The 18,348-nt window shown below is 39.9% G+C and overlaps 1 protein-coding gene across 3 annotated transcripts in view; it reads left to right on the top strand.

The window, feature by feature from the left end:
- The window catches only part of LOC128692401 (HAUS augmin-like complex subunit 3), a 43,531-nt gene extending 30,460 nt beyond the window's left edge, over window positions 1-13,071 (top strand). For all 3 annotated transcript variants that reach the window (XM_053781560.2, XM_070096326.1, XM_053781559.2), the window contains 5 exons: window positions 1,675-1,855; window positions 4,470-4,622; window positions 6,091-6,341; window positions 9,012-9,192; window positions 11,573-13,071. In XM_053781560.2, the coding sequence (XP_053637535.2) occupies window positions 1,675-1,855; window positions 4,470-4,622; window positions 6,091-6,341; window positions 9,012-9,192; window positions 11,573-11,653 (847 nt within the window). In that variant the 3' untranslated portion in view covers window positions 11,654-13,071. The remainder of the gene's footprint in view (window positions 1-1,674; window positions 1,856-4,469; window positions 4,623-6,090; window positions 6,342-9,011; window positions 9,193-11,572) is intronic.
- Window positions 13,072-18,348: the final 5,277 nt, after the last annotated feature.

Raw genomic sequence — 18,348 nt, forward strand, 5'->3', positions numbered from 1 at the left:
TTCATGAGGTGATATAAGAGCATATTATTATTATAATCAATTTAAGTGCTAAACCTAAGGGTCATACAGTGATATAGTTGCATGTGTAAGTCATGGATCATGGAGCAAAGTTTGTAGATAACACCACAGTAGATAAAATGGAGTAGTACTTTAGTTGTTTTAATAAACTAAATTGATGTCTAGCATGAAAATGCTCAAAATTACATGTTCTATTGAACTAGCAAAAATAAAAAGTCAACCCTTAATCTTAGATCTTAAGTGGCCACTCATTCAAGCACTCCATCCCTCTGCCCCCTTTATCAAAGCTAATAGAGCACCCACTACATATACAGTACTTCTGAGGACATGAGAGGGGGAAGCAATTGGCTAGTTGAATAATTTGAAGATACAGTGGACCCTCGACCAGCGATATTAATCCGTTCCTGAGAGCTCATCGTTAGTCGAGTTAATTTTCCCTATAAGAAATAATGGAAATCAAATTAATCCGTTCCTGACACCCCAAAGTATTGAAAAAAAATTTTTTTTTACCACATGAAATATTAATTTTAATACACACAAACTGAAGAAGACATGTACAATTACATGACACTTACCTTTATTGAAGATCTGGTGATGATTGATGGGATGGGAGGAGGGTAGAGTTTGGATGGTTTTAGTGTTTAGAAGGGGAATCTCCTTCCATTAGGACTTGAGGTGTCAAGTCCTTTTCCAGGGTTACTTCCCTTCTTCTTTTAATGCCACTAGGACCAGCTTGAGAGTCACTGGACCTCTGTTGCACAACATATCTGTCCATAGAGCTCTGTACCTCCCATTCCTTTAAGATTTGTCTAAAATGGGCCATAAGATTGTCATTGTAATGGTCACCAGCATGGCTTGCAATAGCTGTGTTAGGGTGATTTTCATCCATAAAGGTTTGCAGTTCAACCCACTTTCCACACATTTCCTTAATCTTTGAAGTAGGCACAATGGATTCCACAACTGGCACAGGCAACTCAGGGTTAGCCCCAAACCCTTCAAAATCTTCTTAATTTTCATACTAATTCTCACCCTTTTTATCACATGGTTGGCAATAGAAGCTTTCTTGGGGCCCATGGTGACTAATTTTGCAGGTGCAATCACTAAAAACGCTGTGATAATATGAAATGTTCTGATTGTATGTTTGTATGCGACCGCAGTGGCTGGCTTGTAAACACTGGCACCCACGGGACAAGTGAGGCGCGCTCAGGCCACACGTGGATGTGTCTCAAACGGAACGAATCACGTTGGTTGAGTTTTTTAGCTCTAGTCGAGGCAAAATTTTTGCATTAAAATGTATCGCTAGTCGGATTTAACGTTATACGATGCCATCGTTGGTCGAGGGTCCACTGTACATGCAGATTTATGGGAAGTATATTTGTACAAATTTTTGGGTGATGTACAGTTTCGTTGTTAATAACAGAATACTTATTACTACTTACTCTACTACAATCACAGAAAAATTAAGATACAACCTTTCTTTTATTTTGATGAACCATTATGTATGAAAGAAAGAATTATTTAAAATAACACACATCTTCATAGCGTACGGTATTGTGTGAAAATGCACACATGTCTAGATTTGGAATAAATGTCTTATCAATATGCTCTGCTTTAATTGATGATTTCTTATAAGATAATATTGTAAAATAATTTTAGGCAACAAGCTCGAGAGGCCAGTGAATCTCGCAAAGCTGTAGAATGGGAAAAACAGCAGCAGCAGCAAGTGATGCAGTCTCTTATAACAGAGGTGGCACAGCTGGAGAGTACAAAAACTATCTCTGGAAACTATCAGCTTAAGCGCCAGCGACAGGAATATTTTCTCGATAAGCAAAAACTTGTAAGTTATGAGAAAAGTAAGATTCACAAGTCATCTATGAGGTGATACTTTAATTTACTTACTAGGAAATTGGCTTCTTGTTTTTCTGCCAAAATAGTTGCTGATAGGTTCCACTGTTTTCTGTTAATAATTCCAAAGATTCACTGCCAGCCTTGGACCAGGCCTTATAAATCGGGAATAAAATATTACAGGATTAAAAGCTGTGAAGCACTACAGGAAAATAACAAATGTATACTGAATGTCCTAAGTAGTAGGTTGGTAGACAGCAACCGCTCAGGGAGATACTATTGTCCTGCCAAGTGAGTGGGAAATGGAAGTCTGTAATTGTTTTACACTGGTAGGATTGCTGGTGTCTTTTTTCTGTCTCATAAACATGCAAGATTTCAGGTATGTCTTGCTACTTCTACTTACACTTAGGTAACACTGCAAATGCATAGATAAGCATATATATACACATGCCCCTCTGGGTTTTCTTCTATTTTCTTACTAGTTCTTCTTCTTGTTCATTTCCTTTTATCTCCATGGGGAAGTGGAACGGAATTCTTCCTCCATGAGCCATGTGTGTCGTAAGAGGTGACCACAATGCTGGGAACAAGGGGCAGGTAACCCTTTCTCCTGTATATATTATTAAATTTATAAGGAGAAACACTCTTATAAGGGTGTGAAGCTTGGATTGTGAATGCAGCATTGAGGAGGCAGTTGGAGGCAGTGGAGATGTCCTGTCTAAGGGCAATGTGTGGTGTAAATATTATGCAGAAAATTCGGAGTGTGGAAATTAGGAGGTGTGGAGTTAAAAGTATTAGTCAGAGGGCTGAAGAGGAGTTGTTGAGGTGGTTTGGTTATTTAGAGAGAATGGATCAAAGTAGAATGACATGGAGAACATTTAAATCTGGAGGGGAAGGAAGGCAGGGTAGGGGTCGTCCTCGAAAAGGTTGGAAGGAAGGGGTAAGGGAGGTTTTGTGGGCGAGGGGCTTGAACTTCCAGCAGGCATGCATGAGCGTGTTTGATGGGAGTGAATGGAGACGAATGGTATTTGGGACCTGACGATCTGGTGGAGTGTGAGCAGGGTAATATTTAGTGAAAGGATTCAGGGAAACCAGTTATTTTTATATAGCCGGACTTGAGTCCTAGAAGTGGGAAGTACAATGCCTGCACTCTAAAGGAGGGGTTTCGGGATATTAGCAGTTTGGAGGGATATGTTGTGTATCTTTATATGTATATGCTTCTCAACTGTCGTGTTCTGAGCACCTCTGCAAAAACAGTGATTATGTGTGAGTGAGGTGGAAGTGTTCAATGATGATGAAAGTACAGTGGACCCCCGGTTTACGATCAGCTCCCAATGCGACCAATTATGTAAGTGTACTTATGTAAGTGCGTTTGTATGTGTATGTTTGGGGGTCTGAAATGGACTAATCTAATTCACAATATTCCTTATGGGAACAAATTCGGTCAGTACTGGCACCTGAACATACTTCTGGAATGAAATAATATTGTAAACCGGGGGTCCACTGTATTTTCTTTTTGGGGATTTTCTTTTTGGGTTGCCCTGCCTTGGTGGGAGACGGCCGACTTGTTAAAAAAAAAAAAAGGAGAAACTTACGGTTTTCCTTTTGGGTCACCCTGCCTTGGTGGGATACGGCTGGTGTGTTGAAAGAAAGAAAGAAGATACTGAATGTATGTAGAAGACTGTAAGATTTACATACCATTTAAAATCTTTTGAGACAGTGGTATACTGTATCTGTAACAGCTTTGCTTGTGTCTTTTTTATTTATTTATTTTATTTAAAGGATTATAAAGTATGCAAAACTTAATATAGCTACATAAAAAATATTAAAAAATGAAATCCATTACCTTTTTATGATTTGCTGAAGTTGTACTACTTAAAGCAATATATTGAGTGTAATAAAATCTTGCATGGAACTAGAATATTTATTCTTTTAAGGGGTTGAATGCATATACCTTTGAGGGGTTGAATGTTTGTACTTTTGAGGGGTTGAAATTCATATATGTTGTGTACCTACCAATTACTAAAGTCATATTTGTAATAACAGATTTGTGGAAATAAAGACAAATTGAAGTTGATAAAAAACACGAGCAGCAGTTGGAAACTTTATTAAGACTGCATCTTGCCTGCACCACAGGCTTTATCAGTCTGATAAAGCCTGCTGTGCCAGCAAAATTTAGTCTTAATAAGGCTTCTAATGACTGCTTTTGTTTTTATCAGCTATACAGACTCATACTTGTTGGGTGCATTAAGGGCAAAATCACACTCACTGTAGTAGCTATATTTCTCCTTAAATATTCAAGTAATATTCATAACACATGGTACTCTAATTTTTGCAGTACCCCCTCTCCCTTTTATTTTATATGTATACTAGCACACTCGCTGATCACCCTCAAGACTAACTAGTATTTTATTTCTCTTTTCAATCAATTTATCACTACTCTTGTAGATAACAGACAGTAGGATATAAAAATAAAGCTTATGGAAAGGCAAATTCATGAATGCAAAACATGTGGACCGTTGGAGCACGGTACCAATGAAAGACACTTTTTGTATCAATGAAATCTTTTGGAATATTGTACCTGTAGTGTATATTTAAAAACTCTACAGGTGATGGATGAACTGGTATCACAAGTGGCTCGGTACAATTGGATCAACATTGCCCTGGATATTGAGAGAGGAAAAATTGCAGATATTCTGAATGTCCTGCAGAGTATCAGTTCAATAATTACCCAAAAAGATGTTAGCTACAATAAAAGAATGGTAAGTATACATGCCAGCACTGTAATGCTACTTTGTAAATTTACTAACAAAAATATGTTGATGTCAGTTTCCAGAAAGGTAGTGTTCTTTTGACCATTAGTCACACAAGTCAGAGTAAGAGATTTATTTCCACATTATACAATGTTTGTATAGAGATGAGTGACATTTGGTTGAGCTTGCAGAAGGCCCATGATTATACAGAGTATTTCAGGCAAGCTTCAGCCTGATTTAAGGCTAAAGTTTGTCCATTGTTGGAATTATGTCCTCCCTTTTTCAAAAGCAGTTCAAGACTAAGGTGGCAGTAGAAGTATCCCAATATTGCTAAAGACATATTATAAATTGTACCTGGTTATAGACAATTTGAATTTGATAAATTCAATTCCTTGGCTTGGGAGCCTCTCACTCTACTCATATTTTCATAGTTCGGTGTGGGAATGTAGCACTATGTCTGCCCGGACATGATCAGTGATTCTCCATTTCTCTCTTATCCCTACTCTTCACGGGGGAGAGTACCTTGATGCTGGTGAAAAAACTCTTGATCCAGAGAATTGGAGCTATTCTTCCCTTCTTCTGTGAGGGAGACAGATGACATTCAGATGATGATCCTTGTTGCAGGGAAGTGATGGTCAATAATACCATGACATTTGCATATTTATTTAAAGTAGAATTATCTCTTGCTTTAATGTGCAGTTTCATAATAGTCATTGAGTTGCCATGAATTCGTCTACTTCATCTTATGCTTAAATCATATACGAGTATTTACAAGAAAATCATAGGTAAGTGACAATATACATACCAGTGTGTAATAATGTTATAAATAGCATTTTCTTTAAGTGAACATTTGCTGCTCATTTTGGCACAATGAAAGGTAGCAAATTCATAAGCATCTCGCATATCAGGAGTCAGTCTCATGGAAAACAGAATACTGATGCCTTACATGATGTCACTGTTCTGGGAGCTAGGCCCACCAGTAACACTGGAATACCATCTGGCACTCACTGATCAGGTAACCTTGCCAAAAATATAGTGTAAGTTATCAGACATAACTTCATGGATCAAGAAGTACAGTATATTTCATGACTTTGTATATTTTGAGTGTATCTGATCCTTATATTATCCCATACCATTTATTTTCTCTGAAATACTGCCTTATATTGCCTTTCATTTTTTATTTTTTAATGTAGTCAGTTTTCCTTTTATCATTTTCCAGGTCATGCTTTGAAAAAATATGTTGTCTCTAATTTAATATCTATTTATCTATTGGATTGGATTTTTTCCTGGCATTGATAGCAGTTATGATGCCTGAGAATTTTTATAAAACATTTGCTACCAGTTCACTTCAGCCTCTTTCTTTATTCATCTCTTTACTCTTCTCTTCCCGCTTTTCTGCTTTCCTGCCTTCCCCAACTTTTATCCATTCATATGGACTATGAAACCTTAATTTTTTTAACCTATTTCCTATGTGCAGCAATACCTGCAAGCTTTCACCAAGAAACATGAGGAGCAGAAGGCAGCAGGTCAGCTGCCCTTACCCCTGGTGACCCTCTCTCGGCTGCTTCCTGTTGCTGCTAAACAACAGTCACAGGAGGAGCACACAGCTGAAGCAGTAACTGGGGAATACTTGCACAAGCAAGTTGCCATGTTGCAGAAAGGCCTTGATGTAGCCAGAGAACAAGTGGTCACTGCAAGGAATCCACAATTCTCTTGCCTCAGTAGAATGTAAGTTAAACTTTTTTGGGGTTTGCACTGAAAATTTAATATACCATATTATGATGTATAGGGATAGATAGCTATGTATTGTATATATACAAAAAATTGGTCAGTTATTTTTTCCTTCAACATACTGGCCATAACCCACTGAGACAGGGTGACCTAAAAAGAAAAACAGAAGTTTCTCTGTTTAAGTTCAAAATTGGTTACTAGCCCCTTGCTCCTGGCATTTTAGTCACCTTATGACACGCATGGTTTACAGAGGAAGAACTTTTTCCACTTCCTCTTGGAGACAGGAGGAAATAAAGAACAAGAACTATTAAGACAACAGAAGAAAACCCAGATGGACGTGTAAATATGTATGTACGTACATGCATGTGTAGTATGTAAGTAGAAGTAGCAAGATATACCTGGTATCCCATGTGTTTATTAGACAGAAAAAAAAAAGACTCCAGCAAACCTTTTTTTTTTTTTTTTTTTTCAACAAGTCGGCCGTCTCCCACCAAGGCAGGGTGACCCAAAAAGAAAGAAAATCCCCAAAAAGAAAATACTTTCATCATCATTCAACACTTTCACCTCACTCACACATAATCACTGTTTTTGCAGAGGTGCTCAGAACACAACAGTTTAGAAGCATATACGTATAAAGATACACAACATATCCCTCCAAATTGCTAATATCCCGAAGCCTTCCTTTAGAGTGCAGGCATTGTACTTCCCATTTCCAGGACTCAAGTCCGGCTATATAAAACTAACCGGTTTCCCTGAATCCCTTCACTAAATATTACCCTGCTCACACTCAAACAGATCTTCAGGTCCCAAATACCATTCGTCTCCATTCACTCCTATCAAACACGCTCATGCACTCCTGCTGGAAGTCCAAGCCCCTCGCCCACAAAACCTCCCGTACCCCTTCCTTCCAACCTTTTCGAGGACGACCCCTACCCCGCCTTCCTTCCCCTACAGATTTAAATGCTCTCCATGTCATTCTACTCTGATCCATTCTCTCTAAATGACCAAACCACCTCAACAACCCCTCTTCAGCCTTCTGACTAATACTTTTATTAACTCCACACCTCCTCCTAATTTCCACACTCCGAATTTTCTGCATATTTACACCACACATTGCCCTTAGACAGGACATCTCCACTGCCTCTACTTGGCAGGACAATAGTACCTTCCTGGGTGGGTACTGTCTGTCAACCTACTACCTAGGTCAGTTTTAATTATTGGTTTTTAATGTGGTCTAATGTATATGGATGGGAAGTGTTAACTTTTTTTTTTTTCAAAACATTGGCCGTCTCCCACTGAGGCAAGGTGACCCAAAAAAAGAAAGAAACACTTTAACCATCATTCAACACTTTCACCTTTATTCACACAAAATCACTGTCTTTACAGAGGCACCTAGATATAGCAATTTAGATGCCATTCTAAACAGCCAATATCCCAAACTCCTCTTTTAAAGTGCAGGCATTGTACTTCCCACCTCCAGGACTCCAGTCCGGCTAACCTGTTTCCCTGAATCCTTTCACAAAATGTTACCCTGCTCACTTTCCAGCAGCTTATCAAGTCCCAAAAACCATTCGTCTCTAACCACAAATGGACCACTTTGAACCTATTCACAATAAAATCAAAACCAAGTTTTATATTATTAACACATGTATGAATTACAGGTTTACCAGTTCCCTTTTCCACTGATAACTATACTTTTTTATATATAATATACCTTTTAATTAGCTACATTACAGGAGCAATCTACCATTGTTTTGGAAAAATGTTATATAGTAGCCTATTTGCCCTCCCTCTTTTACATGTTCTAGTTTTGCCCTGCGTCCTCTTTTGATGGTGAGTAAAGATTTGTGTAAATGTTTTTGTAGTAACATGACTGCAAAACAAACTACGGTCTAGTGGTTTATGCACTGGCTTGAAGTTTTAGGACTCACTCGTCATGGGTTTAAACCCCACCTGTTTCATGGTTTAAATATTTTCATCGTTTTATGATTTTATACGTAGTTATCACATCTACTCTTGAACTCGGATCAACCTATTTGGGAATTTTTCAGTGTTTCCTTGCTCTGGGAGCCATTTTGCAGCATTTTCTCCTAAATTTGTTTCTTCCATTTTTTGAGTCACCCTGTCTTGGTGGGAGACAGCCAATGTGTCGAAAAAAATCTAAAGTTTTAAACAGGAAAAAATTTTATGAACGCATTTCTATTTTGTCACCCTGACTTGGTGGTAAATGGCCTGTGTTAAAAAAAAAAAATCTACTTTTGTCGTAGCTTGTGCCAAGTATTTCCAAGCTTTTCAGCTTGGAAATACTGTGCTGCATTGTTAATATTATAGGAGGGCCCTGCTTATACAGCAGGTTAGGTTTCAGACTACTGGTATAAAGTGAAAATCATTGTAAAGTGAATCAGCTTTTTTTTTTCACTTTCAAATGAATATAAGAATTGGATAACATGTTTACACTATCATATATTAAATGAGTAATATTGCTAGGCCTAAAATATGGATAAACAGTGAACACATTACTTACCTAAAAATATTTTAATCATTAGCTTCTAGAGAGTGGTGAATATATTTATTGTAGGAAGTCTGAATAAATGTATTAGTGAAATGCTGTAAAGCAGGGCCCTCCTGTACACATATTCTTACCTTGTATCTTTTTTCTTGTTCAAGGACAATGAATTGTGCAGTGCTGGAGACAAGTCTTTTTGGCAATCCTGGTAGCCTTAGAACCTTGCCTATAGCATGGTTGAAGCCAGATCTTGCAGATCGCTACATTTCTTTGGATCAAGAGTTGTGGAACTTCAAGCAAAAATTTATCAATTTAATCATTCAACATGAAGAAAAGAAGAAAGTATGTTTTATTTGTAATGTTTCATATCACATTTTTTGTATCTCTGCAACTGCTATATATATTGCTGTGTAGTAGAATGGCTGTTGTAGAATATTTCCTATTTATAAAGCACATTTTTGAAGTGGATCTTTTGATTTTATCAAGGCTGTCAGCAGCATTTTCACACACTTATTCACACCTAATGGTTCATCCTGGACAATTAGAATATTATTTTGTTTCAGTCTGTTCCATTTCAGTACTGTCTCCATAAAATTTTTGTCATTCTTTAATGCAATAACTTAGACTTTTAAGCAGTCTTGCCTATCTACATGCTCTCTGTCACAGACAAGTAGGCAGCAAACAGGGTCTGGAGCAGTGTACAAATGTAAGGCATATGCAAAAAAAATCAGTGTTCACAATACTTAAGAGAATTTGTGCAATACAGGTAAAGATAATGACACTGTAAAGATAATGACACTAAAGATAATGACACTGTAAAGATAATGACACTCATAAATGCATAGCTCTTGCAGATTCTCTCTTAAATATTTTTTGGTGGGATAGAGAAATGATATTAACAAGTCATGACAGAATCTTTGATTATTATTCTTGTTTTTGTAATTTTTGGATAGCTGATGTACATTATTACCAGGCAAACATGTAACGCATTTCATTGCTTCTGAATCACTATACCACTGTAGTTTTGGGGATCATCTCACCTGTGGCCCAGTCTAAGACCAGGCCTAGATTGGAAAGGAAATATTTAAGTAGTAAATATTAAGAAACAGGAAATGAAGATTTGTAAAAAATAAATGTAAGTAAAAGTTTGTAAAATTTACCCACTGAGACATAAAGAAAAAACCAACTGTCATACTAGTGTACAAACTTCTTAAGTCTTTATTTTACATTTATACAACAAGTAGGGATATAGTATTGGAGTAGAAATAGCTTTATGTTGGCTATGCTGTGTGTATTTATTTGTTTACTATGAAAATATTTTAGTGTTTAACACACTGGCCATCTCCCACCAATAAAGAAACACTTTCCCCATCATTCACACCATCACTGTCTTGTCAGAGGCATGTAGATATTATAGTTCAGATTCCCCTCCAAACAGCACAAATTCCCCACCACTCCTTTAGAGTGCAGGCACTGTACTTCCCACCCCCAGGACTCCAAGTCCACCTAACTGCTTTTATGGTATAATTTTATTTTTTGTGCTTCCTTGAATATCATTCTATTATTCATTAGGTGGGGTTGATTGAGTATATGCCTTAAGTTTTAATGTACGTGATAGGGTTCACACACTGAAGCAGTATGTTGCTGAGAGTCACTCCTAGACAAACAAAATTCAGACATGTTGACTCTAGATGACACATAAGAACATAAGAAATGAGGAACACTGCAACAGGCCTGTTGGCCCATACTAGGCAAGTCTTTAAGTACACGTCGATGTGGTCAGTCCATCAGTCTTGAATAGAATGTTGCTTACACTTCTTGATATAAATCCCAGTAATCTGTTTGCCCTATTTCGTACACTTAGGCATTGCTGTCTTGGTTTAAGGTTGCTGCTTATCATAACCCCCAAGTCCTTTTTGCAATCTGTATGGCTAAGTTTTACATTATTTAACTTGTAAGTGCTAGGGTTGTGGACACTCCCGAGCTTCAGAACCTTGCATTTATATACATTGAACTGCATCTGCCACTTTTCTGACCAGGTATTGAGTTTGTCTAAATCCTCCTGAAGTTCCCTGATATCTACGTTTGAGTCAATTATCCTACCAATCTTTGTGTCATCGGCGAATTTGCTCATTTCACTAGTAGTTCCCTCATCAAAATCATTGATATATATTATAAACAACAACAGGCCCAAGAGTGATCCCTGTGGAACGCCACTTGTTACAGATCCCCACTCGGATTTAACCCCATTTATGGATACACTCTGCTTCCTGTCTGTGAACTTTTTTATTTTTTTTTTTTAAATTACCCTCCTCCTCACACCCCTCACAGCCATGAATACAAAGGGGTTCTTTGTTATTAAAAGTCCAATGCCAAAATCGTATTTGCTCAGAATTTAGTATGATTTATAGTAACACTTGCTTTGACTTTTACGAAGAGAAGTCTTCTCAGTCAAGAGGCTAGTAACCCCTTTTATATAAATTACTAGATTTAAAAAGAAAAACTTTAGTTTTTCTTTTTAAATCTAGGGTGACGTAAAAAGAAAAACTTTAGTTTTTCTTTTTACGTCACCCTACCTCTGTGGGATATGGTTGGTTTATTGGAAAAAAAAAGTCTAATCAGTATGCTGTACTTTCAACATTAACTCTTTTTTATGCCATGTTTTTGTCTTTTTTTTCTCGTGTGTTTACCTTTATATTAATATAAATATTTACCCACACAGATACTTCAGCTTGAGCCAACAGTACGGAAAGACTTCACCAGGTGGATAAGCGGTGTTGTAAAGGCACTGTCAAAAGTGTAGTTGAGCAGTGCTTGACAAATTTTTTTTATATGGTTCTTTACACACAACAATTGAGTTTGATGTACTGTATATTATTATGCATGTATATGTACATAAGAAAAATCCTGATTTATGTGTATGATTACAACACTGTGTATTTTATACATGCATGAACTGTACATTCCATGGGGGAGTGGAGAAGAATCCTTCCTCAGTAAGCCATGCATGTTGTAAGAAGTGACTAAAATACCAGAAGCAAGGGGCTAGTAACCCCTTCTCCTGTATATATTACTAAATGTAAAAGGAGAAACTTTCGTTTTTTCTTTTGGGCCACCCCGCCTCGGTGGGATACGGCCGGTGTGTTGAAAGAAAGAAGAAAGAAAAAGAAGAAAAGCTTTTGTTCCTTCTTTTTTGAGTCACCCTACCTCAATGGGAGATGGCTGATGTTTAAAAAAAACTGTACATATGTAACCTAGGGTGATTAAAAAAAAACATGAAATTAGATCTACGTTCACGTGCATAGCACTCCGAACATAGATCTACGTTTTTTTACATGCTTTCAAATGGAGAAGATATAGGTTGGAGCGCTACGCACGGGAACGTAGATCTACATTTGGACAGTTTAAGATTATTGGGTAATTCTTATTATTGCATAATATATCATTAGCTTAGTTTTTTTTTCTGTTTTGATTTACAGTGTACAATACGCTGTTAGATAGGAGTGAGTTAAGACAAATGGTTTTTGGGACTTGAAGAGCTGTTGGAGTGTGATCAGGGTAATATTTTGTGAAGGGATTCAGGAAAACGGTTAGCTAGAGTTGAGTCCTGGAGGTGGAAGTACAGTGTTTACACTATAAAGGAGAGGTTCAGATATTTATTTGGAGATGCATCTGAACTGTTAAATCTGCACACCTCTGGCAAGACAGTGATAATGTGAATGATGGTGAAAGGTTTTCTTTTACAGGTCACCCTGCCTCATTAGGAGAAGGCCAGTGTGTCAAAAAAAAAATAAAATTCTACATTCATTAATTAGATTACAGTCTCTCCTCACTTAATGACGTACTCATTTACCGATAACTCGGAGTTACGACGGGCTCTCTGACCAGTATGCAAACCTAAATAATGTATATTAGAACTGATTTCATCTATTCTGTTTATTACAATATACAGTACACTATTGTGTAAACATTTAAAAATACACCAGAAATGTTATAAATGGTACAAAAGTGACATTAAAAAAATACCTGAAGATGGTTGACACAAGCCCACTACCAGTATAGTATGCTCCTCGCTTAGTGATGAATTCTTTTATCGACGTGGTCTTAGGAACAGAACTCTTTCGTTAAGTGAGGAGAAAGTGTATTTTTGGTTAGTTTTCAGTATGAATTGACAAAACTTTTGTATGAGTGAGATTACAAAAATAAAATAAAATTTGTGCATTTAATAGTTCTAAAGTTCAGTATTAGGTTATGAAAAATTTATAATATTATTGTGCATATTGCTGTTACAGTGAGGCCTGACTGGCCAAGTGAAAACTCCCATTCATGGCAAATACGGTAATGTAAAATTATGCAACAACCAATAAGTAGTGATGCTAATGAGTAATGGTGACTGTGGTGGATAAAAATGAGATTGTTTTGCCATGATTGTAACAATAGTGAACAATTCTTTAACTAATGAACTTTTGTTATTTCTGAATTAAATGACCCAGCAGGTTTTGTCCCATCTTGTGAAGTTCTGGAGATGGGAAGTACAGTGTCTACACTCTAAAGAAGGAGTGGGGATATTTGCTGTTTGGAGAGATCTGAACTGTCATATCTGCACACCTTTGGCAAGGCAGTGATAATGTGAATCGTGATGAAAGTGTTTCTTTTTTGGGTCACCCTATCTTGGTGGGAGACTGGCAGTGTGTTAAAAAAAAAAACTAGAGGTGGAATAATAGTGACCGCTTTCCACATTCCTTTCAGACGCTCTGCATCAGATGAACAGAGCATGTATTCACCATAATCATGGTCATAATTTTTTACTACATGGTTAATCTTTAGTTGTACCTATAGGTCACTTCTTCAGAGTTGTGGGGTACCTTCATGATGAATGACTCATGATCAAAGGAATTAGAGCTGCCCTTCCTTTCTTTGGATCAAACCTGATTACCTTCCATTTCCCAGGCAGTACCATGACACCTATAAGGGTTTAGCATGCCCCATAAACAATAATCTTTGACGAACTGCTTCACAATCATGAAGAGTGTGCAGAAGCATCTATAGTCAATTTGAGCTCAGGACCATCTGATCTCTAAGAAACCCTTCAATATTTGTATCTTGATGACAGTGACGGACTCTTCATCCAAAGAATTGGAGCTACCCTCCCCTTTCTTTTATTAAACCAGATTATCTTCCAGTTCCTCTTCAAGGGGGGCTCCTTGGCGTGGTGAAGAGGCTCTTGGTCTGAGGAATTAGACCTGTCGGTCTCCTTCCTCAGACCGAACCTAATTAACCCCCAATCCCCCCTTCCCTATCCCATCCTCCCCATCCTCCCCTTTTCCCTTTCCTCCTCCCCCTCCCCACCCCTCCCTTTTGCCCTTCCTCTTTTTGGCCTTTGGGATTTTTCCCACAGGCGCGTTAGTTCCTAGGTAGGGGAAAGGGTATCGGGGTCCATCCCATTCCGTTGAGGTTCTTGGCGGTGGCGTAGTTTGCCGTGGAATCTGGATCGCCTGGGGATGTCCCGATCCCTCTCCGGTATCCCGGAGAGTGGCTTTGGGTGTCTTTCAGGCGACGAGTGTATCTCTGGAAGCCACCTTTCGGATTCCGGGGGTGGTGGCCGAAGGAGGTATGCTTTGTGGCAGATATCCGGCCGCCCTCTCTTTTGTCCACCGAGGTAGCTCGGCAGATGTGAGGTTGCTATCCCGGATTGCTGGTTTACTGGCATGATGGGTAGGGTATGGCACGGGTTCCATGCTGCATCTATGCTACTTGTGGTGCTGAGGTCCTCTTGGGCGCAGAGGGAGATTTCTGGCCCTTTCATTCCTCCTAGAAACTATCCCTCCCCGGTCCCCCCTTTTTTTTATTCTTTTTTTATTTTTTATTTTCTTCTTTCTTTTTTTTTTCTTAAAAACAAAAAGAAAGAAGTAACCTAACCATGGAGAACCCAATCCATGAACCTGCTACCCCTGGGCCCCTTCTTGATACTGCACCCTGTTCTGACCCCGCCTTGTCTTTGGACCACTCTTTGGACACTCCTCATGCCTCTGTACCTCTTACCGGTGCTGTTTCCTCACCCGCTTCAGGTACTGAGGTCTCGACTGACTCCTTTGATTTATCTGACCTCCGCTCTCATTTGACTATGCTTCTGGCCTCTCCCTCTATGGTGCGGCAATTTTCGAATCGCCAGCCCGTTCCACGTCGGACCAACTCTGGTCTCACGCCTAAACACCAATGACAATTACCTGCTGATGATACTTCTCCACCTTCTCGTTCTTCTCAGAAAAGATCGACACGTCCTGCACTCCCTTTCCACGCTCAGTTTCAGACTGCACAATGGACTAAATTCTTCACTTTACGACCGACTTCCTCTACCGCCTATCTTTCCGACCACAGTATTGGCAAGGCACTCCTACGCCATGTTGGTAAAGATATTTCTTTTCATGCTCTTAAGAGCGGTACGTGCATCATCACTGTACAGAATGCTACCCAAGCTCATGATCCTTCTCTTCTTTCCCATATAGATACTGTTCCTGTCATTATTGAAAAACATCATTCCCTCAATTCTTGTAGTGGTACCGTCATTCTGCCCCATACCATAGTTCAACAAAATTTCCAGACATGTGGCAATGACATTCTTGAACAGCTGGAACTCCAAGATCTCCCAATCCTCAAGGTAGACACTTATGTTCTTCCTGCCCGCGGGCGGAGACGATACCCTAGCAATGTGGCTCGTTTAACTTTTGACAGCCGTGAACTCCCATCCTCAGTTTATGTAGCAGGACATCGGTTACAAGTTCGAAAGGTGATCCCTACACCGCAACAGTGTAGAAATTGCTGGCGATTTGGCCATCCAGCGAAATATTGCAGATCCATAGCCGAATGCCCAGTCTGTGGTGCCGATGACCATTCTAATACGTCTTGCAATCGACCTCCCTCTTGCCTTAATTGTCATGAGGCTCACCCTTCGTACTCTTGCCGTTGCCAAGTCTACTTAAATGAGTGGGAAATCTGTTACCTCAAAGAGGCAGAAGGTCTCCCTTATGCCATGGCAGTTTCTCATCTCCGCCTCCAAGGGAGACTACCTCGTGTTTCTTATTCCCGTGTTTCAAAACGTCCCCCCACTTCTGGGGTCCCATCTTCTGCAGCCTCCTCTGTGGTTACCTCTCCCATAGTCACTCCTGTATCTAATTCTTTTGCTGTCCTAGGCTCAGACGTCCCTACTTCAACGCCTCAGTCTGTTCTCGCTTCTTCGTGTTCTCCCTCACAAGCCTCAGTATCGACGAGACCTCGTACGACACCTCCTCCCAATCGTCCCTCTACTTCTCAGAAGTCAAAAAAAGGTCCTTTAACCCCTCCTTCCCTTCTTCCACCTCCTCATTTTACCTTCCCTGTCTCTGTACCGGGTTCTTCCCCTCTCACTGGCTCTGTTACAAGTGTAGAGGTTCACCCTCCTCCTCGTACTATACCTACCTCCCCTGTTCCCTCCCAAGTTTCTTCCTCTTCTGCCACCTCCCAGGTTTCTGCCTCTTCTGTCCCCTTCCACGCTTCTCCAGTTCCCTCCACCCTTTCGCCCCTCCTACCTTGGTACAGTCCATTACAGTTCCAATCTTTACTCATCCTCCCCCTACCATCTCCAATATTGTCTCCCATACGACGTCTCTGAATTCCGAAACACTTGAAGCAATCTCTGAATATATTGCAGAGACCAAACCATCAATGGACACTGATCCACCCTCTGTTCCTTCTCTCTCCTCTCCTCCATCTGCGCAACTCCTTTCTTCACAGCGCACCGTTCCTTCGCTGCTTGAACGTTTTCCGCTGCCTCCGCATGTGGACTTTTCTAACCCCTCTAGTCCGTAGGAACCCTTACCTGCGGATTTCAAGTATCTTTATCATTGCCAGTCATAGCCTATTTACAGTGGAATATACGCGGCCTCAGGGGTAATCGGGGTGAGCTTCAGATGTTACTCTCCCAGTTTTTCCCTGTTGATGTTTGCTTACAGGAACCAAAATTACACTCTGCTGTTATCTCTCCCATCTCAGGCTATAATTTATTGTATTCTTCAGATCCTTTTCCTGATGGGACCTTTAATGAAAGTGCCCTTCTTCTACGCACTGATATTCCGTACCATCAGCTATTTGTTCGTACTTCGCTGCATTACACAGCAGCCCGTATCCACTTGCATAGGTGGCATACGCTCTGTTCTTTATATCTCTCTCCTTCTCGGGCATTATCTATTCCGGATATTGCCTTTCTTGTTTCGTCATTACCACCACCGATTCTGTTACTTGGCGATTTTAATGCCCATCATTTCCTCTGGGGGGGTCTCACTGTGATTCCCATTGCATTCAGTTAGAGGCTTTTCTTGCCACCAACCCCCTCCATGTTTTAAATACAGGTACTCACACCCATTTTGATCCTCGGACTCACACTCTCTCTTGCATCGATCTCTCCGTCTGCTCTTCCTCCGCCGCATTAGACTTCACCTGGTCTGTTCTCCCAGATTTACATGACAGTGATCATTTCCCAATCATTCTTACTTCCCCTTCATATTCACCACCTCTTCATATTCCACGCTGGCAATTTGATCAGGCAAATTGGAACCTTTACTCACAACTAACTGTTTTTAGTGAGGTTCCTTCTTCGTCCTCCATTGATGAGCTTTTACACCTCTTCTCGTCCTCCGTTTTAACCGCAGCTTCTCATTCTATACCCCAAACTTTGGGCTGGCATTCTCAGAAATGCGTGCCTTGATGGTCTTCTGCTTGTGCTCGTGCAGTACGTTTGAAATGCGCTGCATGGGGCAGGTACCGGTACAATAGAACCACGGAGAGACTTCTTCATTTTAAGCAGAAGCGTGCGATCGCTCGCCGTGTCATCTGTGATGCTAAATGCACTTGCTGGCGAGATTATGTCTCTACCATCACCTCTGCTTCCTCTATGAGTGCAGTCTGGAAAAAAATACGAAAACTGAGTGGTAAATATTCTCCTGACCCGGCTCCTGTTCTTCGGGTTGCCGGTGTTGATATAGCAAACCCACTAGATGTTGCCAATGAAATTGGCAATCATCTGGTCCGTATTTCTCAGGGGCTCCATCTATGCCCCTCGTTTCTTTCCTCAAAGTCTGCCAGAGAGTTAGCACCCTTGGACTTTTCTTCTCTCAGAGAAGAACAGTATAATGTGCATTTTACACTTCAAGAACTAGAGGCAACACTCTCAGCTTGCCGATCATCGGCAGCTGGGCCCGACGACATTCATATTTGTATGCTACAACATTTACATCAGTCAGCCCTTGCAGTCCTATTACGCCTTTACAATCTTATTTGGTCACAAGGAGTTCTTCCACAGCTGTGGAAATCTGCCATTGTTCTCCCTTTCTGCAAACCACGCACTACGGGACGTGAAGCCTCCCACTATCGTCCCATTGCTCTTACCAATGCAGTTTGCAAAGTGATGGAACGCCTGGTAAATAGACGTTTAGTGTGGTATTTAGAGACACACAACAGTCTCTC

The sequence above is a fragment of the Cherax quadricarinatus genome, chromosome 53 (genome assembly GCF_038502225.1).
Source record: "Cherax quadricarinatus isolate ZL_2023a chromosome 53, ASM3850222v1, whole genome shotgun sequence".
NCBI lineage: Eukaryota > Metazoa > Arthropoda > Malacostraca > Decapoda > Parastacidae > Cherax > Cherax quadricarinatus.